General features: G+C 52.7%; 2 protein-coding genes across 15 annotated transcripts in view; both read right to left on the bottom strand.

The window, feature by feature from the left end:
* The window catches only part of EPB41L1 (erythrocyte membrane protein band 4.1 like 1), a 112771-nt gene that overhangs the window by 16894 nt on the left and 70914 nt on the right, over positions 1–24963 (bottom strand). For 5 of the 14 annotated variants that reach the window (XM_081149374.1, XM_081149366.1, XM_081149373.1 and 2 more), the window contains 11 exons: positions 24539–24757; positions 21854–21941; positions 21156–21308; positions 19800–19897; positions 19357–19532; positions 16609–16757; positions 15690–15725; positions 13208–13390; positions 10523–10627; positions 2153–2563; positions 223–324 (listed from right to left, as the gene is read on the bottom strand). In XM_081149374.1, coding sequence (XP_081005500.1) covers positions 223–324; positions 2153–2563; positions 10523–10627; positions 13208–13390; positions 15690–15725; positions 16609–16757; positions 19357–19532; positions 19800–19897; positions 21156–21308; positions 21854–21941; positions 24539–24757 — 1720 coding nt within the window. The remainder of the gene's footprint in view (positions 1–222; positions 325–2152; positions 2564–10522; positions 10628–13207; positions 13391–15689; positions 15726–16608; positions 16758–19356; positions 19533–19799; positions 19898–21155; positions 21309–21853; positions 21942–24538; positions 24758–24963) is intronic. The other 9 variants (XM_081149376.1, XM_081149378.1, XM_081149377.1 and 6 more) reach the window with 9 other exon arrangements.
* LOC308562799 (uncharacterized protein) lies at positions 4180–6207 on the bottom strand (the record flags this gene model as incomplete). The annotated part of the gene is made up of 1 exon (XM_081149242.1): positions 4180–6207. The coding sequence occupies exon 1, from the start codon at positions 6127–6129 to the stop codon at positions 4180–4182; it is 1950 nt and encodes a 649-aa protein (XP_081005368.1). The 5' UTR covers positions 6130–6207.

The following is a 24963-nucleotide window of genomic DNA, read 5'->3' as shown; positions in this document are numbered from 1 at the left end:
GGCATTACGAGGTCCAGTCTGCCCAGGACAAGAACCTATTCCACTGCCCACTCTTGAGCTCAGAAAGGACAATACATAAAGCTCTCAGGAGCATCGGGTTTAAACTGGGGGCTCTGGGGGAGCCAAGGTGGCAAGGTCTGGCCGAGGGGCTTGTTCAAGGTGTAGATCACACCCCAAACGCCTAATGCCTGTGCTCGGGGTACACTAAAAGGCACAGATTACCTGGGCGTCCACAGCGGTGACTCTGGTTTGCAGGACGGCCTCTGGCTCGATTTTCTTCCTGATGGCCAGGCTGCTGACTGTCATGGTTTCCGTTTTCACGGGCTGTAGGGAGGTGAGGAAGAACACCTCGTAACTCAAGCCCTGGCATGGCTCCTGCTCACAGGCAACTGGGGTGTAGGGTCAGCAGGTTATCTCCCACCCCTGCAGCTGGCTGAGTCTCCGGAACGGTCCATGGGTCAGGGCAAGCGGCATGGGGTGATGTCACAGACAAACACCCAAGAGGAGAGAGCCAGAGCCACCAGCAGCACCAGACAGGCCTGCTCATGACCCTGCAACCACTCAACCTCATGGTGGCTATATTTTTAGGCTACCGTTAAGAGAATATCTACTATTCACTTGATGTGCTCTGTGCCAGACTCCATGCTATGTACTTTCCCTACATGCATGTCACTAAATCTGAATGACTTCAATGGTTATGCCACTACTTCATGTGAATTGTTCTTTAGAGCAGAAGTCACACACCTGGAGGCCCACAGGGGCCAGGCAGGGGATACAAACAAGTGAAGTGGGTTTGTTGAGGCCTGGGGTGAATAGAAAGCAAATGGGTGCTGCTCAGGTTTGGCCAACTGTGCCCATGGCTTCTGAGTGACTAGGTCATCCGATTTTTTTTTAATTATATAAAAAAAATTTATACCATTTTTTAATGATATGAAAAAAATCCCCAGATTTTATATTCAATGTCCTGATTTTTAAATCAAGGTCAAAGAAAATCCATCTGCTAGCCAGATCTGACCCGAGCCACCAGTCTACCACCTCTACTCTAGAAGCCGTAAGTTAAATGATCAGTTTCTTCTGTGTTCTCCACTGGGGTATTCGCGGCTGTCCACACAGCAGGCATCAGCGTACGTGAGATGAATTAATGAATGAATGAATGAATGAATGAATGCTAGCTAGCTTGTCACCTGGTTGGGTGATTAGGGGATTCTTATAGATGGTTGTAATCCAGAGATCTAGCCATTCATTCATTCAATCATCTATTAGTGCCTGCTTTGTGTGGGCTTCCAGGAGCTGCCACCTGGTAGGAGAGCAGACCTGTCAGCCACTAACCAACTTGGGATACCACTGGGAGCAGAAGCATTACTGAGCAAGGGACTATGGAGGGGACAACACTTCTTCCCAGGGCGGTCAGCAAAGCATTTGCTAGGGAAGTGACATCTGAACTGTCCTGGAATATGACACATTTGCAAGGCAGAGGAAGGGAGAAACACCTCCTACCCTGAGGCTACAGCATGAGTGGAATCCCAAGTGGGCGAGCTCATGTTTCAATGCCTGGGAGATGGGGGAGTGTGGTGGGAGGTAGGCTGGGGCTGCAAGAGACGAGGGAGCAAGGAAATAATGTGAACAAAGATCCTCTGGAGGAAGGACACAAAGCAGAGAGGCCCAGACACAGTTTATCCCTATGTACCCCTCAGTGACGATGTTTCCCCTTCTCCAGAGTTTCCACAGCTACCCCAGGGCCAGATGGACTGAGACTGCTGCCCCCTCCCCAGGAAGCCCAGGCCCCAGGTAGAGGAGCCGGGGCCGCAGGGGCCCCTGTGAGTCGTTGACAAGCACATGCTCCCTGCAGCGCCATGCAGCACAGGCAGGGGGAGGAGTCGAGGAGCCCTGACCGCCGGTCACTGCTCGACCTCAGGCAAGCGATGGGGTCGCAGGGTTAAACGCCAAGGACTGTGTGTTAGGGGTGAACGAGACGGCAAACATGCGAGCACAGAACCATGCTGCTCTGCGGAGGGAGTCATGCAACACGAGACGCAGCTCCAGGCTGAGGGACTCTGGGCTGCGGGCTGGCAAGCCCCATCTTCTCACGACGGCCCGGGCCCTCGGACATGCAGTGCCTGCTGGGCCCAGCCTCGACGGTGCTCCACTGTACCTCAAACTGGGGCATGTCCGGGGTGGAGCAGGCCCCTCGATCCGGGCTGTCCTCGATGCCCCCGGACTCGTCGTCCTGGCTGGGGCCCCTCTTGCTGAGGTCCCGGGAGAACACCAGGCCCTCCGTTTCTGAGTCGCTTTTGTCTCGGTCGAGCTCAGGAAGGCTGCGGGAGAAGTCCTCGAAGGCGCTGCCGTGGTAGTCACCGATGACCGTGAAGTCGACCTCCGCCTCTAGGCTGGACGTGGAGCTGACGGTGATGCTGGAGCACTTGCGCTCGATGGCCAGGTGGCTGTCCTTCAGGAGCACCGCGTCCCTCTCCTGGTCCTGGTCTTCGTCCCCCGTGTCGCTCTCTGGGGCCCTGGGACGCGGCGGCTTCACTTTCTCCTCCGAGCCCTCCCTCAGCCCTGCTCGCTATGGCCAGATGAAAGCAAAGGAGAGGGAGTGTGGGGTGAGAGGGAGGGGGAGAGAGAGAAATCAAGATGGTGAACGACAGAAGAAATCTTGGGGCCACGTCGAAGTGCCAGATGGAAGAGCAGGTCAGGAAACAAAAAACACCCCGGGAAAGGTTCCTCAATGTCATAACAAGCTTAAAAGAACCAAAAACTTCTCAAGGGTGGGGGGGCTGCTTCCCCGGGGCCTCCTGATGCTGGCAAAGCAGGTACAAAGCAAACGTCCTGCCAGCTGGTTCCTGGGTAGGAGGCTCCACCCGATATTTGGATCTGGGAGCTTATCAGAAGCGGCGCTGTGCACAAGGCAGGGATAGGGGCCGGGGTCCCGGGCCCATCCGTGCAGGCTGGCGTCGAGAAACAGAAACCAAGGAGGGAGACCCAGGGATCAGGAAACCCAGGCGGGGGGAGGGGAGGGCGCAGAGAGGCTGGAGCCCAGAGCTTTCAGGAACAAAGAGGAAGCCAGCATGGTTTGTCAATTCCACTGGGACTCCACGGGAGAGGTCAGCATCATCCAGAGAGAGGACCAATATGGGGTAATTCCTGGGAGCAGGGTGCCACATCAATTCAACCCTGAGCTCCACAAGTGGGCTGGTGGGCAGGCCGTGGAGTGGAGGTTCTGATCCCATCAGTGTAATTGACAAGAGCAGGCCAAGGGAGTGCCGGGAGGGAACCAGCAACTCTTGTCTGACACATATACCTCTCACCTGGCCTGTCAGGGATTAAACACCACACACACATTGGGGGCTGGTTCATGACACTCCTTCTTAAGACCAATCTAACACCCACCAAATATTTTTAAAGTACAGGGCTTCGGGTTCTAGAGATTCAGTGCACTTAGAGATTCCCTTGCTTAACAAGCATCCATTTAGGTAGTTTCTGGAAGGTTGAGAGGTGTGAGGACACATTCAGACAAGCCAGAGTTGAGCTGCCACGAGCACTGCCAGAGCAGGTGGGGGTCTAGGGCAGCAATGCACCCTGGCCAGGCTAAGATGGCCAGGTCACCAGGGCACCGAGGGGCTGCAGAGACCTGAGGGCCTGAGGGGCTGGCGAATCTCAGGCGCCCCCCTCTCCCAGGGGGGTTTGCTGCTAAACTGGTGACGCGCGTCTCTTCCCTGACCGCATCTCCGGATTTGTTCTGGATTAGAGAAGACAGTTAGTCTCAAGGAGGCAGAAAGGCACTTGGCACTCGGACCAGGAGGGAACCATAAGTGAAGGATGGAAACCTCTGGACTGTCAGCTTCCCCACGGCAGGAGAACCAGGGAAGGGGAAGGAAGAAGGAAGGTCGCTGGACAAGCCAAGCAAATAGGAAGGAACCCAGCAGGTGAAGACAGCAAGGCAAAGCAAATGTGTAGCTTGCTGGAGGCAGAGCCACCTTCTCCACTGGTCTGTGTGGCCCTCTGGGCACCAGATCACACCCAAAGCTGCGGGGTTTGTGGCCAAGCTCCGTGGGCCAAGCAGGCGAACCCTGCATTCTGCTTGGGCTATGCTCAAGCTCATTTAGGGGAAAGAACTCACAGGGATGGACAAGCAGCCTGATTGCACTAATGACTAATGACGAGGGGCCACTAAACATGCTTCTAAAAAGCTACATGGCATGCGGTCAGCGCCCCCCAGCTGGGGCAGTGGTGGGGGTGGGGGCTCACGTGGCCAGCTCCCCCAGTAGCTTCCTCCAGCGTGGTTTCGCAGCCTGAATCGGGAGACATGAGCTCGAGTTCCATGCATCCTTCCTGGTGGGATGTGGTAGAAAGGCCCTCCCTGAAGTGTCTGGCAGTGGGTGACACTGCTGAGGACTGCGTGGCACTGGGCCCGGCGGCATCCCCTGGGGGCTGGAGCTGGACGAAGCCCAGGTCTGAAAGCTTATTCCGCTGCTGCTCTGCCTGCCCTGGGGAGGCCTCTGAAGACAACTCATTTGGAAGGGCCCATGTTTCACCCTGACTCACTCGCCGACTTTCGGCTCCATGGGTCTCAAAGATCCAGATTTTGTTGGCCACTGAGGTCTTGCTGACATCTTCCAGGGAGCCCTCCTGGCCCCCAGCCTGGAAAGGAGTCATCTTTGGCTTCCCTGAAGGGAACCCCAACCTCAGGGCTGCAGCCCCCTCAACTTCTTCAAGGACAACTCTGCGCTTTCTGCTGGCAACAGGAGGTGCCTTGCGCTCACCTCTGTCCAGAGTCACAACAGGCTCTACTCGGTCCCTGGGCTCCGGGCTCTCTTTGAGAAATACAGGGGGCCGTTCCCCAAAGGGATCCCCAACCGGCAAAGGCCCCCCTGACCCATGAGGGGCTGGGCTTGGCGAAGTGTCCTCAGGAGGTACCTGATGCTGAAAGAGACCAGGGGACATGGGGAGGGGGCTGATCACCTCCATCTGAAGAAACTCCATGTGAACCCTGCTGTGCTCCACCATATGTTGTCCTGTTTGAGTGTGAACCAGTCCCGTGTCTTTGGGCAAGAAGTAGCCTCTGTCTGGTTTGGCTGGCCTCCATGGAGGCGCGCAGGCTGGAAGGCCTGGGCGTACACCCTGTCCTCCGCGAGGTGACCGGTCCTTCCCTCCTGCTGGGGGACTTTTCTCAGCCTTTCCCATCAAATCTCGACTCCTAGGGGCCTCTTCCTCCGCGGTGACGGATGCTGGGTGGGTGAACTCTCCTTTCACCCCCCACCCAGCTTCTCCCCAGTCCTCAGCAAATGTGTGCCCTGGACAAGATCCGTTCCGGAGCCACTCATCAGAGGTCTCCAGGCGGCCCCTGGGAGGCCCCACCCCTTCCTCCCAGGAAGCGGTGCAGGCTTCACCCCCTCCATCCTGGTCGCTTCTGGAAGCTGCCGGAGAGCCCCACGGGTCTGAGGGACTCAGCTCAGAGCTCTCTGCAAGCTCCCCCAAGAGCTCCAGCCTGGTCCCCCCAGGGGGGCCTTCCAGGTGCTCTTCTCTCTCCTCCAGTAGCGGAGGGAGGGTCTGGTCTTCAAAATCTTTCTCTCCATAGTTGAAGTAGAAGCTCCTCTCTGCAAAGGAAGTGTCGGTTTCATCACTCGAGTCAGCTCTGTCTTCCTCTTGGGTTGAGTCTAGCAGAAACGACTGAAGTCCTCCCTTGTCGGAGGCTGGTGAGAGGACCTCCGCCTCTGCTGGCCTGGTCTCCAGGGCAATGGGCCTTCCACAAGATGGGAACTCCTCCAGCTCCTTCCTTAGCTCCACCTGGCCCTCTAGTTGACCTGAGACTCGGCGCTTCCTGATGGTGGCCTCCCCGGTGCCCACCCTGAGCTGGGAGCCCTCAAGGAGCTCTTCTGCCCGCGTGCGGCCTGCAGCCAAAGAATCCCCTCCTGGGGTGTCCCCGACTCGGGGGCCTTCCTCCCACACCGACTCGAAGTCTTCAGGGCTTGCGATCATTCTTCCTTTTTGCTGGGTGTTCGCTCCTCTGGCTCCCACCATTTCCTCTGTGGCCACTTCCACTTTGAACTTGTCCACCAGGACGTCCACCTTGGAGAGTCTGCCGTCAGCAAGGATATCTGCGAAGCCTGCCTCCCTTTCTTCCTGCGGCATGGCGGCCACTGTTGGAAGACTGAGCTCTTCTGGCCTAGTGTACTTCCTTTCTATAAATACCCAATGCTCTGAACCCTGTATTTCAATTGGAGCAAGAAGAGTTAACATGAAATATCAGGCACCTGCAGAACAGGTCACCTTTTCCCTCCACAAGAAGGGACCATTCTACCACCAAAAGGTCACCACGTCCATCCCCAGAACTGGCTGGGGAGAGGAAAGCGTGACAATACTAGTCAGCCTTGTCAAAGCTCCTCTTCCACCACAGCACCCAGCAAATGTTTCACCAGCTCCCCTCAACCGCCACCCAACCCAGGCACATGGATGGGGCCTCCCGCCCTCCTGTGCTAGTCACGGGGAGATGGAGACCGGGACGGGCCAGGCTCTTCCTCTTTCTCCTTTCACAGTATCGCTGCCGCTGTCGGGGGGAGAGCGGCCAGTGATGGATGGACTCTGAATGTTAGAGCCAAAAGAACTCCTAAGGCACCTTCAGTCCAATCTCCTCACTGTGCAAATGCGTACACTTAGGCCTAGAGGAGGCCAGCCACTCGCCCAAGGTCACCGTTAGTTGACAGTAGAGTCAGGAGAAGAGCGTCTGATGTTTGATGACTGAGATCCTGGCTAACTTATCTCACAGCCTATGGGATGTGGGTCCCACTGTGATCTAATATCAAGGTGACGGGAAGCACTGAGTTAAGGTCCATACGCCACACCTGAAATCTGACCTTCCTGCAAGAGCTTCTGGGAAGGAACGAGATTAGAATGAAAAATACCAAATGGCCAGCTCTCGAGTTAGTGCCACTCACCACAATGACTCGAACAGCTTGGGCTTCGTGGGGTTCATTCCCAAAGAAACATGAACCATGGCCTGTACTTGGAGAATTCTAACAAAATCCACAGAAAGAACAGAAACTGGCCACAACACATCATAGGAGGAAACAATCTAAAGGTCCAGGCATCGTCGTGGGTCAAAGGCACCAACAAGAGGGCAGCGCTGTCAAACCAGTGACAGGACAGACTCCACCTCCCCTAGAGTCCTTTAAACAACACTTGGGAGGGAACGATGGGCTTTTAGAATCATTCCAAACACAAGAAGGTCATTAGGATTTAATCCTACAGCCACAGAAAGCCTTTTTCACACATAATTTTAATGCAAGTCTAATACGCAGCACAAATGCAGGGCCGCCCAGTTGAAGTTGGGGAACTGGGCTGCCCTAGAGCCCTGAGGTACATTCCTCCTTTGAAATCACTGCTCTGAGTCAAGTCACTACGTAAAGATGTGGAAACTGAGGCCTAGAGAAAGTAAGCACCATGCCCAAGGTCAGAGAGGAGCCAGTGGCAAAGGCAGGCCTAGACCCAGTCTCCGAGTCCAAGTCCTGATAGGTGCATCCACGGTAAGATGTGCCCCGACAGCAGGCTAGGGGACGGTTATCTGACCTTGGGCTCCGATTCAGGCTATGACTTGGTGAGGAGTCTGTCAGATCCCATCAGATCTAACGGATTCTGAAGGATCAAGGGAACACTGTAAACCCTTTTACCTCTACTCCCCAACTCCAGTGCAGCAAAATCCCCATGGGAATTTTGCTACCAATTTTGGTACCACATTAAGAGACTCTTACCAACAGAAAAGAGAGATAAGAGGAAGGGGGGGAGGGGTAGACAAAGCCAGGCCTAGGTTCTGAGATTTTACTTGGGGTGGTTAAGCTCAGGACCATAGCACTCAGACCCTCCCAGAGAGAAGAGCTTCAAGAGCCTGCAGACACCAGTTCTCTCTTTTCTTCTACTTGGGAAGCAGGTGCCTTTAGTTGCTCCCATTTCAGCTTGTATAGACATCATTGGCCTGGCAAGGATGGCCAAAGACGGCACACGAATTCCCTTCTGGAACATTCCTGCCCAAAATCTAACTAGAAACTAGTTTCTAGAAACTAGAGGCTTACCAGGAAGAGTTGCGTGGGAGCTGGCACAGAACAGAAAGATTGTATAGGAAGAAAAACATACTTATATTTAGTTACTTTGTGCCAGACAATAGCCTTTTTAAAAAATATATATGTTTTTTTAATTGATTTCAGAGAGAGGAAGAGAGAGGGAGAGGGAGAGAGAGATAGAAACATCAATGATGAGAGTCATTGATTGGCTGCCTCCTGCTTGCCCCCTACTGGGGATCGAGCCGGAAACCAGGCCCCACGGTGAATCGAACCATGACCTCCTGGTTCATAGGCTGACACTCAACCACTGAGCCACGCCGGCCGGGCAGTCAGTTCTTTGTCTAAGGCAGCGATTTTCAACCTTTTTCATCTCATGACACACTAAGATTCGGTGGCACACCAAAAAATACATTATATTTTTTTGCCAATCCGACAAAAAAAATAGGTATAATTTTGATTCACTCACACTGGACGGCTATGGTTGTGTTGGCCGTTGTCATTTTTTTTATTTGACAATCTGAGGGGAAAGAGGGCAGTGCCCTTGACTAAATAGTCAGGTACTGCATGTTTTAAACATTCTTGCTGCACACCAGCGTGCCGTGGCACACTGGTCAAAAATCGCTGGTCTAAGTTATTAAATTTAATCCATATGGCAACCTGTGAAGCAGGTGCTGTTACCCTTATTTCAGAAGGGGAAACCGAGGTTCCCAGAGGGAGGTGACAAGCCCAGATGACAGAGTGAGGACTGAGGGAAGAGGCTCTGCTTCTAACAAGCGCAAGTAGATATATAGGAACCTAAAGAGAAAAGAAAGACTGAACAAAAAAAGAGAAACCCTTCAGTGGCACCAAAACACTGGCAGAGCCACAACTGGCCCTGGGGATTGGTCTGAAAGTTGTTCTGACCAGATGTTAGGATGGGAAGATGTCAGGGGAGCCCACAGCCTGCCTTCCCCTGCGCCGGGCCCTCGGTGCCTGCTCAGAGCTCCCCCTGCTGTCAGATGGAGGCGCTGCAGCAGGACAGCCCGGGCGCAGCAGCTGGGAGCCAAGCGCGGCCAATTCTGTTCCCACACAAGCCGCTAGGAGAAAATCTACAACGAGGCAGTTCCGGGGACTCCGGGCAGTTCAGGCCCCACCTGCAGCTCTGGGTCACATTTTGGGCCCAGAGGAGGGGGTCTAGGATGAGGAGCCCTCTAGAAGCTATGCCCTGGGAGAAAATGAAGAAGGGGTTGGCTGGTGCTCAGCTCTGAAGGGCCCTCCTGGAGGAGGGTGCAGAGCAGGGCTAAGGGTGCTGGGGACAAAGCGAGGCCCACAGAAGGAGATTCAGAAGGGCACATAATTCAGTATGGATATGTCATAGTGGATGATCGAAGGCAAAATGAGCGACCGTTAGGAACAGGCAGAGCACCCCTCTTGAAGGGACTGATGAAAGACACACATTGCCCTGCCCCCCAAGGATAGGCACCTGTCCTTGGCTCTGGGAGCAGGTCTGTGCTCCAGGGCATCACTGTTTCCCTAACCTTGGGATGCTGTTGACGCCTGTCCAACTTCTCTCTACAGAGTGCTGAGAGTTTTGTTTTTATTTTTACAAATGAGGAAAAATAACTGCGATTTGTTTTACCACATACGTAGCTGACTCGTGTCTCTTTTACAGTTCCAGCATGTTTTCAGCAGCTACAAAACTTTTCTCTGCGAACTGGGAAAGGAATATGCCCTCACTCACACGGTGCCGCAGAGGAGGGTCATATATCAGGGAGAAGGGCATTTCGCCCAGATGGTCGGCCAGTACCGCCCCATCCTGACAGTCCATGGGGTGCTGACAGAGAGGGAAGATGCAGCCGCTGCTCCCTGGGCCTAGATTCCACCTGGCATCCGTGCAGGGGCACAGCAAGTCCCAAGAGCCCTCGACCTGCTGCTCTCCTGGGCGCAGGAGCAATGCCTTCCTCATTTAGAAAGCCTGCGTGACCAACATCTCTACAACCCCAAGGATACTCCTTGGAGCAAGATGCCCGCTTCGTCTGTCTGGAGACCCTGACTGACTCAAGCCCCAGGGGGAATTTGGAGAAGACAGAGGTGGGGTCTGAAGGGGATGCCATCCCCTAACTAGCCACAGCTAGGCCTACTCAGGCTTCTAAACAGTAGCAAGACCCTAGGGCAGATGGCATTTAGGTGCCAGGACCCCCATTGCAAGCTTAAAACACAGAGCCTCCTCTAGAGTCACCTGCCTCTGCAGGGTCTGAGGGGAGCTCATTTCTAACTCCCTTTGATTCCTGGGAAACAATGGATGAGGGAGGGGCCTGTCCTTTATGGATCCCTGGAACAGGGATGCTCATTTGTCACAGCATGGAAACAATATAGGCTACCCACTGCTCGTATGCATGGCAGAGTCTGGTCCAGCCCCTTCTCCCCGGAAAAAGGGTTTTCTTAAGACCATTAGGGTGGTTCTGGGTGGGCAGGGAGGTGAAGACAGTAACCTCAGGAGACGCTGCGAGGCTTTTCTGAGTGAACACTTCCAAGCCTGTGGCCGTCCCAGGCTCAGGTGCCAAGTCCTGCTGAGAGATGTCCTGGGTCCTCTGGGACTGCAGGGGAGGCCCAGGGCCAGAGGAAAGGGAAAGAGGGAGGAAGGGAAGGAGAGAGGGAGGGGGAGAAAGCAGGAGAGACACACAGAGTCCGTAAATGACCTGCTTTGTAAATCCCACATCCTTAGGGCTTATAGATTAGGTGGGGAAGGAGCCGTGCTGGGGGGGAGGGGGAGAGACTGCCCCTCCAAGCCATTCCAGAAAGGGAGGACCAAGGTCCCTGCCAGCCAGCACGTGGCTTTGGGCCTTTCCTCATCGCCTGCCCATTCTTACTCAAGAGGTTTTGGAGCCATATTACTAGAACTCGGTTCCAAGTCTTCTCTGGGTGCCTTTGGTTTAGACGATGGTTGAAGCCTGTAGTCTGGGTCTTAGCCGCTTTTAAAAGTTACCTTTGACATGAAAACTGGGGCTTGGCAAATGGGAACTCTTCTTTATAGTTTGGGGTCCCTATTTTGGTTTAAGTTCCTACCATTTTCCCCTGGCCCAGATGAGGCCCAACAACATATGAGGAAGCTAGTGGGAACTCTGGATGGAATACCTGCAGGACACACCCGCAAGGCTCATGTTTGGGTCAGGAATTCTGATCAGCAGCAATGGCCCCATGACTGTCCACATTTTCCAGTTTATAAAGTATGTTTTATATGCATTATTTTGTTCAACCTTCCCAATAACCCAACCCTATAGAATGGCAATTTTGGTTCCCTTTAGATGGACTGACAAGGCAGTGAGGCTCAGAGAAGTGCGGTCATTCATCCAAGGAGTCAGACCAGCCCCAGGTTAAGGCTCCTCCCCATCCCCCAAATCTTCAAGGGCCTCTAAATACTCCAGGGTGAGCTTCTGGACCAGACTTCTTTCCAGCAGTGGGAAGACAGAAGGTGGATCAGACTCCGCCTTTTAAAGGCCCAATTCTAGCAGTTCCAGCTGTCACCAGCAGGGGGGGGCATCCCCCCAAGCCAGGCTGCTCTCAGGCCACCCCAAAGCTGCAGTGCCCAGCTCCCCAGGGCTCATCCTGCCTTTCTCTGCTGCAGTCTGATGCTGTCAGAAGCCCCTGCATCCCACCTCACCCACTTCAGGACTGAAGAGAGGCCCTCTAGTCAACTGATTCAGGGCAGGAATGGGGCATGTAACTGGATTACTAGACCAGCCACCATGGCCCAGTTCAGTGTCATCGGGATCTTGTCTGTGTCCGAGGTGACCACAGAAGCCCTCAGTGGATGCAGAGATTTGCCCTCCTCCCATGGCACCAGCCTTAAAGGCCCCAAATCATCCCTAGCAGAGGAGCTACCACAGCAGCCTCACTGGACAAGGCCTCCTGTTATCTGGCACATCAAGGCCATGGGGCATACTGAGTCAATCAAGGGCTCTGCCTGTTAGATCACTGCTGCATCAACCAATTGTCAGGGCATTAGAGGGCAGCACACATGCAACTGACTCTATGCCTGATCTTCACATGATTTGGTCTTGCTTCTAGGCAGCTGTGATTTAATAGCAAAGACAATGCCTGGAACACAAGAAAATCAGGTTTTGACTCCTATCAACTATACCACTGAAAAAGTCCTTCACCTCTGGGCCTCAGGGCCCCATCTGTGAAATGACGACCTTGTACCAAGTGGGTTCTGAGGACCTTTCCATCTTTAAAAGGGATTCTGACTCAAAGTTAACCTTCTGTGTGAGTCCCAGGACTCTCAAAATGAAACAATAACTCGTATTGAGCACCTGGGTCTCTGCTGGCCCCTCCATGCTTTATCTCACTTGATCCTTACAACATTCCTAAGAAGTAGATGCTTTATTACCTCTAACTAATGGAGGCTCAGAGAGGTTAAGCCACAAGCCCAGGGTCATCCAGCCAGCTAGCAGGCAGCAGAGCCTGAGTTCAAACCCAGGCAGTATAAGTCTAGACCCCAGTTGGGTTTGAGATCAGGAAGCAGCAGCACTAGGGAGAAAACACCTAAGTACAGACGGGGTAAACACTGCCGAGATGCAGCAGTGCTAACAGCCACAGGCTGGGGTTATCAGTACAGGAATCCTCAAGATCCTGTCTTTCTCTTTTTCAATTGCTTTCCACTCTGAAAAGCAGGTCGTGTGGGAGCCTTTTCTGAAGCAATAGGAGCAGCTCTGGTTTTCCTGGAGGACCTGTTACTTCTAGTGGGCTCTGAGGACCCTTCTTGGAGGGAATGCTCCCCAGTCTGTGACTTCACAATAGGCCTGAAAGGGTCTGGTTACTGGACAGAATTACCATGATTCTTAAAGCATAGTGTACATGAGAATAGCCTAGGGCGCTTGTTTCAAATGCTGACTCCAGGGCTCTACCCCCAATATTCTCATTCAGGGGGTCCAATGTGGGACCCTGAATTTCTAGCAAGCACCCCTTCCTCATTATACTATGGCTGCTGGGGTCCCAGATTCCAGGATTGAGTGACTTCATCTTCCTCAGCCTAACCCACCACCCTATCCCCATCACCATACACAGCAATGGGGAGGAGCATACAGGTTTGGAGGGTGACAGTAAGCCAAAACATAGCAACCTTCCCCACCCTCTTTACCCAAGGTACCCACTGAGGGGTTCAGGGTGAGACCTACCTCACTGGTTTTCTCAGGGGTGCCCTTGGGGGAGGGGGAGGCAGGCGAGGAGGGCAGCCTGCGCTCCCGCTCCCAGTCTCGATCCCGGTGGATCAGTTTGCTGTTGGGTTCCTTCAGGGTCCTCTTGAGCTCGTTGATGCTGGCCTGGTGCTTCAGCAAGACATCCTCTGGCTTGTCTAAGAACTGGGGTGGGTGGAGAGGACAGTCATGCATTAGAGGATCAGCTCTGAGATGGGATACAGGGTGTGGCGAAGATGGCAACATTCACCATCACTGCCCTGTATCAGCAAGGTGATTCCCATCTATGACCTGTGTCACTCCCACAGCACCTCATAAGCCAGGCAGGGCAGGGATGTTAGCCCCAACGGGTGCACAAAGCACTTAAGATTAAAAAGAAGAGACTTCTGGTCAAGAATCACCTTTTTCTCTCTCCTGCCTGGTTCCTGGCCTTGGAGCCCAAACTCATCCAAATCCTACAGGTCTGGTGAGTTCCCTTTGGTGCTGAGCCCTGTCTTAGTCACAACCAAGTATAGTGAGAACTCGCCAACTCTGTTCACTGGGTGGCTCTGGCACCACCTCCCGCCCTTGGCCTCCCAGATCCTGGTCCCCACCTCTGACCAAGACTTGGACCACTGTGCTTAGCAGGATCCCAAGCCTAGGCTTCTCCTGGCCCAATATATGCAGTTAATCAGGCCCTGTGGAGCCTTTCTAAAGCCAGGGAATTCCAGTAAAATGGGCTGTGCTCCCACACCAAGGACCAGGACTAGGGACCAGAAGATTTTGTTTACTATTTTCTGTTGATAGCCTCTACCTTTCCCAACCACCCAGGATCTCCCAGACACCTGTGGGTACCGATTCATTGGCAGAGAGGGTGAGATATAGCCAGACAGGGGTGTTCAGGAGGATCAGGAGAATTAGAGACCAGGAAGAAGACAGATAAGTCCAAGGATGGACACAAGAAGTGAGCCAGGTACAGCCAGAGTCATAAGTGTGTCCCACATTGAACTGTCAAGTTTGAACTCTGGCCAGTGCATCATGACAGAGGACTCTGCCCCCAGGTCACGTGAGGTGCAGCCTTTGCAGAGGGGGTGGCCGTGTCTTGCCAGAGCTGCTTGTTTGCCTACTCTAGGGGCAGGGTGGTAGGTTGGTAGCCAAAGGACCCTTATGTGCAAGGCTGTTTGAAGGTTCATGTCAACTCAATTCAGGGCAAGAAATGGACAATCTCAGCTAATTATAAAGTCAGATCTGGTGATTCTAGAACTACTTGGAAGGTAGGCTTGTCCTTGGACAAGCTAGCCTCTTCCCCTGGGATTCTCTCTGGCATCTGAGAATCCACTATGATTGACTCTGAGGTGACCTCAGAAAGGAAACCGATCATACTGAGGCTTCTGCTCTGCCTCCAAACATGTCTATACCTCCTCTCCTGAGCTGAGCTGCCTCAGGATCATGTCTGTCTGAGAAATCAAACCTGATAGAGTTTGCCTGGGGGATGGGCTGGGCCTGCAATGGCTCCTCCCTCCCATCCCTCCAATCCCTCCCATCCCTTCCATCTCTCCCATCTCTCCCATCCGCATCTGGTCTTGTGGATGTGTCTTGTGACCTTCTATCCTGCACCTGCTGCTCTAGCTCTGGGCACATAGTATTCCTGAAGGCTACAGGGAGCAGTGGAACCCCGAGATCCTCGAAGGACCTTGGGGAAACCTAGTCCAAATGCCTTACTGTGCAGATGGGGAGCTGGGGCCTGAGGGGACATCCCTAAGGCCTTCAATGCCTCAGTGGCAGACCTGGGGCTAAAACCAGACCACGGAACTCCAAGGCCAGGTCCTTCTTACACCCCAGCCTCTAGCCCTTCCCCCTGGGCTCAAGAATAAATGCACTTCTCTTGCAGTGACAGTTAGAGAAGTGGTTAACACAGGAGGAGTAAGATGAGGGAGAGCAGAGAGAGGAGGAAAGGAGAGGAGGCTCTCCTGAGAGAGCAGCAGGCCCCGCCCAGAGGGAGGGGCACCGGAGTCGGAGAAGATGCAGATGTGCTCCGAGGCTCCTCCCTCCCACCCTTCCCACCCACATCTGGTTGCCCATAGATACAAAAAGAAGCTTGGGGTGCGGGCACAGGGGACACAGATGAAGTGGAGGTAGAAGCAAACTGGTGTGGGGAGGAGATGAGTCAAAAAAAGGGTTTGGGGGGGAGGCAGAAGAGATGAGCTCAATGAGACGGGAGCCAGCGTGGGTGGTCTGGGGAGGCACAGTGCGAGGCGGAGTAGAAAGGAGGGGGAGGAGGGAAGGGAAATACTGCTGGGGGACGGAGTCTGAGCAGGATGCTGGAGGGAGCTGAGGATGGCTGGGTGGGGGGTCGGCAGGGGGAGGAGGGTGGCCAGGGAGCAGAGGTGAAGCTAACGCTAAGATGGCACCAGGGTATCAGCCTGGGATGGACCGTGGGGTGGTGACAAATGAGCTGGGTAGGTAGGGCCAGGTCATGCAGTACCTCCTGCTTGTGTCTCGGCGTGGTTTCCTGCTCCGGCTAGCGGACGTGGGAGAAGGAAAAGCAACCAGCAGGGTCAGTAGAGCCAATGGATTAGAGACACCGCGGCCGGCCCAGTCTAGCAGGTGGCCCAGGGCACTCTCACCCAAGCAACAGAGGCCAGGGTAGCTGGGTGGGCCACCACGGGGCAGTGAGTAGTCAGAAGGGGGGGCGTGAAAGCAGGATGCTTGCCCAGGGAGGTGAGGAAGGGGGCGGGAGGGCTGGAGGAAAAGCGAGCAGTTACACTCAGCAGACAGAAGTGAGGGCTCTAGGTATTCCTGCCCCTTGCAGTCAGCATGTGTGTTCAGGGACCTGTGCTCCCAAGTGGGGAAGCATGACGGAAACACACTATACCCGTGTGTGCACATGCCCGTGGGCATGCCGTTTAAAAATCTGGGTACATAACCCTGTGGGTGAGGGGTGTGTATCTGTGAGCGAAATCATGCGAATCTGAGGCCCAGTGTGCCTGCATGAGTGTGGGCACAGGTATGTGGGAAATGGGGGTGGGCAAAGGAGGGGGACACACTGTGAGGGCCTGCAGAAACACCCCATCATGCTCTGGGGGAAGAGAGGGCTGTGCAGATTCACACTGTAGTTGAAGGGCAGATTCAGAGTGGGCAAGAGGAGGCCGAGTCCCCTAGGGTACAGAATGCCCTCCGGGAAAGCAGGGCAAAAGGAGGGGAGCGTGTATGACGAACAGCATGCCCCCCACACCTGGGCATGTGCAGGTATTGAGCATGGCCCGGGGCACGGCTCTGAGCTTGTACCCCACAGGAAGGGTGCTCAGCCACAGCTGGGGGCACCTGAAGGCCAAGACCAAGGCTAAAGAAGGATCAGCCTCCTGATCCCCAGATCAGGGGATATGAGAAAGCCAGACTCCTACCTTCAGCTCCTTGATCTTGGTGGGGGTCCTGACCTCTCCCTCCTCAGCCTCTGACCGCTGTCCCCCAGATTCGCCATCTTCCTCCCGCTTGTCACCATCAGGACCTGCGTCATGATTCTCACTGACCGAGGCTGGGCGGGAGAACTCTGCTGAAGTGGGCAGAAACAGCGGGTGGCCGCGTGAGGCACCTCCCAGGTGCACGGACAGGGAGTCGGCCCTGCCACTCACCCAACCATGCTTGGAGTGGAGCAGTCACTTCCACACCCCAACACACTGGGATAAGAAAACAGTGCCCAACTGGAGTGAAGCAGCCTTCCCTGGGTGACGCGGACTGCCTGCCAGCTCTGGGGCCCCTCCTGATTTCTATAGTACTAGAGTCCAGGTTCAAATCTCAAATCTATTGCTTCTTGGCTGTGTGACCCTGAGTTATACAACCTCTCTGGGCCTCAGTTTTCTCGTCTATAAACAGTGCCTATAAACAGATAGCTGGGGGAGGGACATATAAGCTAATGTGTGTAAGTATTTAGAAGAGTGGCTGCCACAGAGTGAGTCAATTCAATCTTTGTTGGCCCACAAATGCTGATTTTCTTGTTGTAGCATTTGTGGCAGAATGCTCACTTGGCCATTACTTAGCAATACACAGACATTGTGAGATTAGCTTTTCCTAGTGAAAGCTAAAGCCCTGACGTTTGCAAATAATGTGGCTTCTTTATAAATCAAGGAAAGTTCAAGGGGACCCTGGCAATAACATCTTTCTCACTTGCTGGCATTCCAAAGCACTCTCCTGAATAGGAAAGAAAGGGGTGGTATTACACCCTTTACACCAGACACTGGGCATAACCCAGACTACGCCCATGGACTGTATCTTGGGGGGGGGGGGGAATGGCTAGAAAACAGGGAATGACCAGAGCACAGCTCATCCTGGGATTGGCCTGGATTAAAAAAGAAAGTTACCATCCTTTCCATTCATATATATTTGCTCTGCAAAGTGCCTGTTCGTGCACATTATTTCGTTTGAGCCATACAATGCTCTGTGCTGATGGCTAGAATTGGAATTATGTTCCTCACTGTACAGAGTCCCTGAGACCTTTCAGTGAGTCTGGAGAAGAACCCAGGCCTACTGGCTTAGAATCCAGGCTTCGGGCCCTCCTGATGAGCCTCACCAGATCTGGGCCAATCTTTGCTGCCTTGCACAATCTGGGCTTCGTTTCGCCCCTGGCATAGTACTGAAAGCTGCAGGAGAGCACAGAGAGAGTGCAGGCCCTCCTTTCTTTTTGCAAAAATCTCAGCTCTCAGCAGCCCTGCGCCCATTCAAGAAGACTAAGGAGCTTCTTCAGCCCCAAATGGACACTTGCAAAACTGCGTGTCCTTCGAAAACGGCCAGGAAGTCCTGGGATAGGTCTCACCTTCATACTGCAGGAAAAGTATCAGACTCCCCTGATCACCTGGAAAACTCCTAGGTATCCTTCAAAACCCTGCCCAATTGTCACCCGCTCTACAAGCCCTTTTTCTGCTCCTCCCAGAAAGAATTAGTCCCTCTCTCCTCAAGGCTGCTCTCTGTATTCTGTACATATTTCTCCCATTGCCTGAATCAGGTTGAATGCTTATAAACCTACTATTCTAGGAGCTCCTCAAAGGAAAGGGCCATACTTATTCTAACACTTAGAAAATATTTGCTGAGTACAAGTAACTTGCCTAGAGGCCTGTCCCAGTGTGTTCTGGAAGTATCTACTGTTCATCCCACTCATGTTCCCACCTCCTACCTTTAAACCATCCTCTATACACCTAAAAGCAAAAATACTTTATTACTGCTACAATAAACAATAATTTATTATTGGATATTATTTATTAAGACCCTACTATGTGCCAAGAATTGCTTGGGGTGTTGTAGAGGCATTATAACATAGTGAAGTAGGTATTCTTTATTTTGTAGAAGAGGAAATACGCACAAGGAGTAAGTTGCTCAAGGCCTCCCATCCAGATATTTATGGGCCATAAGCTGGTGAGTGTCAAGGCTGAGATTTGAATTCAGATCTGCCAAACTCTGAGTCTCCCCAGTGCCCCATGTGGCTTCTGAATCTCTCCTACAAACTCCAGTGTGCATATTGGGGGGAGTCCAGGGTCCTGACGAGTGCCAATTTAGTAAGCTGGGGCCAGGGCCTGGGAATCTGCATGTCTGGCAAACTCACAGGTGATTCTGATAGAGACAGTCTACAGACCACATTTTGAGAAGCCCTGGTCTGCTTGATAGAGGACAAGGTAGGGCCAGTTCTTGTTGATATTAAGGGTGCCTGTCAGCCCAATGGGGAATGCCACGTGGTTAGATGTCAGTCAGTTCAATGGAACCAAGAGAATGACTGGAAACAACCCCTCCGCCTCTAGTCAGGGAAGGCATGACCAACTCCACAGTGCAGTCATAATATAGCATTCTCCTGATATGATGACAATCTGTGAATTACTAAGCATCTTGGACAAGGGACCCAGAAAACCATATGGCTAAACCTGGGACCCCAAAAGGCTCAGAGAAGTCACAGGAAGTCCAGGAGTGGCAATGTCAGCAATAGTGAGGCCATAGGTTGAGACTAATCCACTGAGAGCTGCCCAGGTGCACCAGTGCTCCTGGGCCACCATGCCTGGAGCAAGTCAACCTGCGATGTGTTGACCACCTTCACTGCTCATTCTGCACCTGGCATGCCCACCCCTTCCCTCTAAACACCACTCTTCACCCCACCTCCAATTAGGGCATACCTCCATCAAGGCTGCGGGACATGGTGTACCGTTTGCTGGAGGAACGCTCGAAGAAGGGTGCGGGCCGGTCAATGAGGGCGCTGGCCTGGCGGGTCTGTGCCTGGGTTCTCCCACTATACCGGAACTTGGAGCCCATCACCAGGAAGCCCTTGGGTGGGGGCTCAGGGGACACCAGCCTGCAATGGAGGTGAGGAGGAGGAATCACAACTGCATTGCCAGGCCCAAGGCTGGACCACAGCTGGCCTTTCATCCCACTATCCCACCAGCTACAACTCTAAGTGGTCCAGGAGAGGAGAGACTTGGGGAAAGAGGAGGGGGTTCTTTCCTATGGTCCTTCCTAGCTTCTCCTCCTGCTCTGCCCTTACAAAACACAGACATCACCCACACAGACACTCACAGCCTTTGTGTCGTCCCCGGTTACCCCACCCCAGGGCCTGGCTCACCGGAAGAAGGTGTGGTGCTCAATGCAGACCTTCCACAGTCTCTTGGCCGACCGGTGGTTCGGGAGCTTAAAGCCAATTGTGCTCTCGAACTGCTCATACTGCAAAACCAAGGGGGGTGGGTAAGAAGTAAGACCTGGGCCCCCCTCGCCACCAGTCCATCCTTTTAAGGCTCTTCTCAGCATGTGTGGCTCTGGCCTGTTCTTTCATTTATTCATTCACTCAGTCAGGTGGACTGAGCCCTTACTCTGTGACAAGTCCAGTGCAAAGCAACAGGGACACCAAGGCGGTCAAGACACAAGGTTCAGGGAGGAGGGAACTTTGATCATAAATACATAAATGAGATCATTTCAGAAACTGATGAGGTCATGAAGGGAGTGGACAGAGACGTGTGACATGACAGAATATCTGTGTAGACGCAGGGTTGGGTACTATTTTAGAAAAGGTGATCAGGAAATGCACAGTCTAAACGGGTGATCTTTGAACAGAGATCTGAAGGATGGGGAAGGAACAGAATTTCTGGTAGAGGAGAGATCAGAAGCAAAGGGCTCATGATGGGAAGAGCTTGCTTATTCAAGGATTTCAGAGACCAAATGGGCTGGAGTTCAGTGGGCATGGGGCAGTGAGGCAGAGGTATGTGGGAGAGACAGGGGGTCAGGGACAGTGTTTGGACTTTAGCCCAAAAGCTAAAGACAGCTCTTAAAATATTTGAGCAAAGAGTGGGAGTAGGGGGGTGAGTCTGACATGATATGATGGAGGAGACTTTTAAGGTCTCTTTAGCAGCTATGAGGAAAATGGCGTGGAGTGAAAATGAGGGCAGGGGAACCAGTGAGGAAGACATTGTGGAGACAGAGATGAGAGATGATGAGAGATGATGGCTGTTGGCATTTGGTGCAGTGGAGAGGACAGAAGCAGATGGGTTCGCATTTACTCTACAGGCAGAACCAAACAGACCTTCTGATGGGTGAGCTGTGGAGGCTGGACATATACATGTTTGTGTGTGTGTGTAGTCGTGTGTCTATGTGTATCTTAGTATGTCTTAGTATGTGTGCTACTTGAGTATTACATGTAGCAGATACAGGACATGTATTCATTGATCTATGTATACTGAATATATGTGGCTATCTTTACACGTGTGCTCATGCATGTGCTCCTGTGTGTGTGCACGCGCACGTGTGTGCAGGCACATACCTAAGGTGTATCTTTGAAAAGAGCCCCAGCAGAAGATGGATCTCTTGTACCCAGCACCCAGCACCCCCATCCATGTATCCTGAGTAGTAAAAACTCCAGGCCCAGCTACTAGGATCCTCTCTGTCCTAGTCAATGCGGCGAGGAGGAGGGGTTCCCAAGCAGGCTCACCTCCCCAGGCCGGATCTTGATGTAGAAGTTGCTTCTCTTGTAGGAGATCTTGAGAATCTTGGGCCAAGCGAAGCGGTTGATCCTCAGCCGATCCCGGTAGATGAGCAGGCCATTGGCACAGACGCCTAACATAATGTCAATGCCCTCAGAGTCCTGTGTGAGAAGGGACCATGGAGCAGCCGGCCACGGACCCCACAGCCCTCCCTGAGCTCTCTTATAAATGAGCCCTAAGGAGCAGGTGGACTTAGAGCCTCCATGTCGGGGGCTCCTGACCAACCCCTCACGCAGTCATCCAGCCATTCGCTCTTTCACTGTGTCGCTCATTCACCCAGTCACTTGTTCTACCATCTTCTCTGTTAATCACGTATTCATTCAGCAGTTACTGGTACATATTCAGAGCCAGGCCATGTGCTACATGCTAAGGATACAGAAATAAATTAAGGCCCTATCTTTCCCCCATGATGCTCCCAATCCAGTGGCGGCACAAACAGGTTCAAAAATAAATATAATACAAGAAGAAAATGATAAAGATCGTGGGAAAACAAAGGGTTATGGAACTTCAAGGAATGAGAATTGAGGATAGAAAAGGCCTCGGGTGAGCAGGAACACAGGGGCTGGCACACCAAGCCCTCCAGAAGAACACAGTAGTTCACTGGGGACACCCCCAGATGCTAGGGCGCCCTGGGACTCAGTGGTACCTTGGCATGGTGCAGGTCTACTCCGTACATGGACAGCTTCTTGGCGTTCTCTAGGAAGTGGATTTCGGCTTCTCCTGGGGTCATGCCCCTAAGGGAAACAAAATGATCACAGATGGCCACGAGAAAGGCCCAGGCCTGAGTCCTACTGCCTGAAGGTGACCACAGTCAGAACCTGTGATTCTGGGAAGGCAAACATCCTGGAGTGGGTGTGTAGCTGGGCCTCCCCCTCTGCTCTCAGTGCAGGATGGTGCACCCCAGACCCTCTTCAGTCTACCCAACCCTCGTCTCCTGCCAAAGCTCAAGTCCAATTTTGTTTCCACCAGGACGCATTCAATGGCTGGGCTGGGACTCAGGAATTTTGCCTCATTCTGCCACTGAGTTAAGAATCCTGCTTCTCCATGACTGTGAAGCCGTTGTGGAAGGCTGTCCGTTAGTCACCCAGGGGCTCCTAAATTACTGCCCACATGAGATGTTTATCTTAGAACATGATATCAGAGACCACCTAACCTCCCCTGAGGAACAGGTATCCATTCTCCTTTCTGGAAAGAAGTATGCGATACAAGTTCCGTCTCTGCTCCGACTGCCAGGAAACCATACATTTTACACTCAGTCACAGCTAACATTTATTGAGGACTACGTATGGTTACAATTCCAAGCACTTTACACGTCTGAACTGAATCCTCAAAACAATTCTACAAAGTAGGTATTATCACTATTTCCGTTTTACAGATGAGGAAGCTGCGGCACAGAGAGGTTGAAAAACTTGCCTAAGGACACAAGCTATTAAGTAGCAAAGTCAGGATTTGAATCCCAACAGTGTGGCTCCAGAGTTTGTGTTCCTAACCACTGTACTTAACATCTGTCTCATATCCTCTGGGCTCCATGTCCTCTGCTCTGCCCACCTCAGAGAGAGTACTGTGTGGGAGGGATATCTGGACACTAGATGCCAATGTGCTCCAAGTCAAAAGAGCTGTAAAGGGGTGGCCATTAGCATTTCTCTGGCCCATATCGACCTAAACTCCTTCCTCGGAATCACAGACAGACCTCGAAGACGTTGTAGGTTCCTTCCAGGCCACCAGAATGAAACGAACATTACAGTAAAGTGAGTCACACAAAGTTTTTGGTTTCCCAGTATGTTTACACTACACTGTGTCTATTAAGTGTTCAACAGTACTGTGTATAAAAAAATGGACATAGCTTAATTTAACAATGCTGTATTGCTAAAAATAAAAAATAAAATGCTGTTTTCTGAGCCTTTAGCAACTCATAATCTTTTTGCTGGTGGAGGTCTTACCTTCAATTAAAACGCAGTATATAAAAAACGCAGTCTCTGGGAGTGCAATCAAACAAGGTATGCCTGTATACCTTGCAAATCCCTAACACATCCTACAGGAAAGACAAAGAGATGGCAGGCGGGCCACCACTCCCTACTAGGAAGACACTGCTAATCAGTCATATGGTTTCAGTACCCTACTCAACACAACACAACAGCAGCCTTCGCTAACCAGAGTGGTGTGCAAGTCCCAGAGAGACACATTCCCGACCCAGCATTCCATCCCACCCAGCAGGCCTTCCTCCCCACATACCCGATCCCTCCGCATCTGGCCCTGGGCCTCCTCCCTGGGTGCAGCCTCCAGGACACAACCTTCCTCATTCCCTCCATCTTATTAGCAATGAGACAGCATCGCCACACCCACTCCCACAGGCAGAGCACTTTACAGTTTACAATGTACTTTCACAGTGTTTACCACACTGGATTCCCATAACAACCCTGGCCTTGGGGCATAAAGCACTTCCAGCTTCAGAGGACCCTAGAGACCACTCAGTTTCGGGGGTTTCCCCAGGGGATGGTACCACCCTCACAGTGGGCATTTTGAAATGGGGAGGGGCATATGGGTTGTTACAATGACTGAGGGGGTAATATGAGCACTTAATGGCTGGGGCCTGGGGATGCCAAACATCCTCCAGAATGAATTCTAAGCTCCAAAGACCAATAGTTGAGAAACACGGATAATCTAAGTCTGTACAAATACAGGTAAAAAATGAGGCTGATAGGTTAAACAGCCAGCCCACAACCACACATCTAGTTAATCATCTAACTTCTGCAACAAGGTGCCTTCCTTTGCACAATCAACTACTCTACCCCGTGAATGAGAGAGCAGCAATAATAGCTGGCATGCGGTGGGTCTTGAATATGTCCCATTTAGTCCCTCCAACAACCCTCTAAGGCAGGTTTCATCAGCACCCACACTGAACAGATGAGGAAACCAAAGCAGGGGGAAGTAAATGGCAAGGCTGAGATCCCTTGTCAGAAAGTGGCAGAGCCAGAAGGCGAACCAGGTGGTCTGGCTGCAGAGTGCAAGCTTCTGAACCTCATGCCACGATCAAGGCATCAGAACACTGACATACAACAGTTACTGTTATCTCCAGTTGGCAGAGAAAGAGACCGATTCTCAGAAACCAAGGATGGGGAATTATCACAGGAGCTTAGAACCTGTGGTCCCAAGAGGTCATTTAAGGTTACACAGCTAGTTACTACCATTCCCATTTGATGAGAGGATTTGCCCTCAGATTTGCACCTCAAATTAGCAGCCGAGCCAGGTGGGGTACTTACAGCACTGCATCTGGGGCCTAGGGGGGAAGGTTCTAGGAGCAGGGGAAGGCCCTGGGCAGAGGCCCCCTCACCTGTATGTCCTGTGCAGCTCCATGACCCTCTCCTCCAGTTCTCGGGTCTGGTTAGGGGCGAAGCGGAGCTCACTGGCATAGTTGCCCACGTGCTCCTCGGCGTCATAGTCGCCCAGCTCAGCCTGCACGGCGTAGGAGCCCAGCAGGGCATGCGTGACGAAGGAGCAAGGCAGTCGGCCTGTGATGATGTCTGCCCGCAGCTGCAGGCACAGGTAGTATCTGGAGATAGGGGAGAGTGGGCATGGGCACGGGCCCTCCCTCCCGACATGCCCACTGATCCATCAGAACCAAGCTGATCACCCCTCCGCCCAGGAGAAAAGGAATGATCCTCGACACTGGCATTTCGAGTGCTGGTATTCTGGGTGTGTCCAATGGAATGGTTTTGCATCATTTCATATGACGTTAAGCATTTCTGTTCACCTAAG

This window comes from Miniopterus schreibersii, assembly GCF_964146895.1.
Source record: "Miniopterus schreibersii genome assembly, chromosome: 10".
Classification (NCBI taxonomy): Eukaryota; Metazoa; Chordata; class Mammalia; order Chiroptera; family Miniopteridae; genus Miniopterus; species Miniopterus schreibersii.
This window is presented reverse-complemented; position numbering and strand designations above follow the sequence as displayed.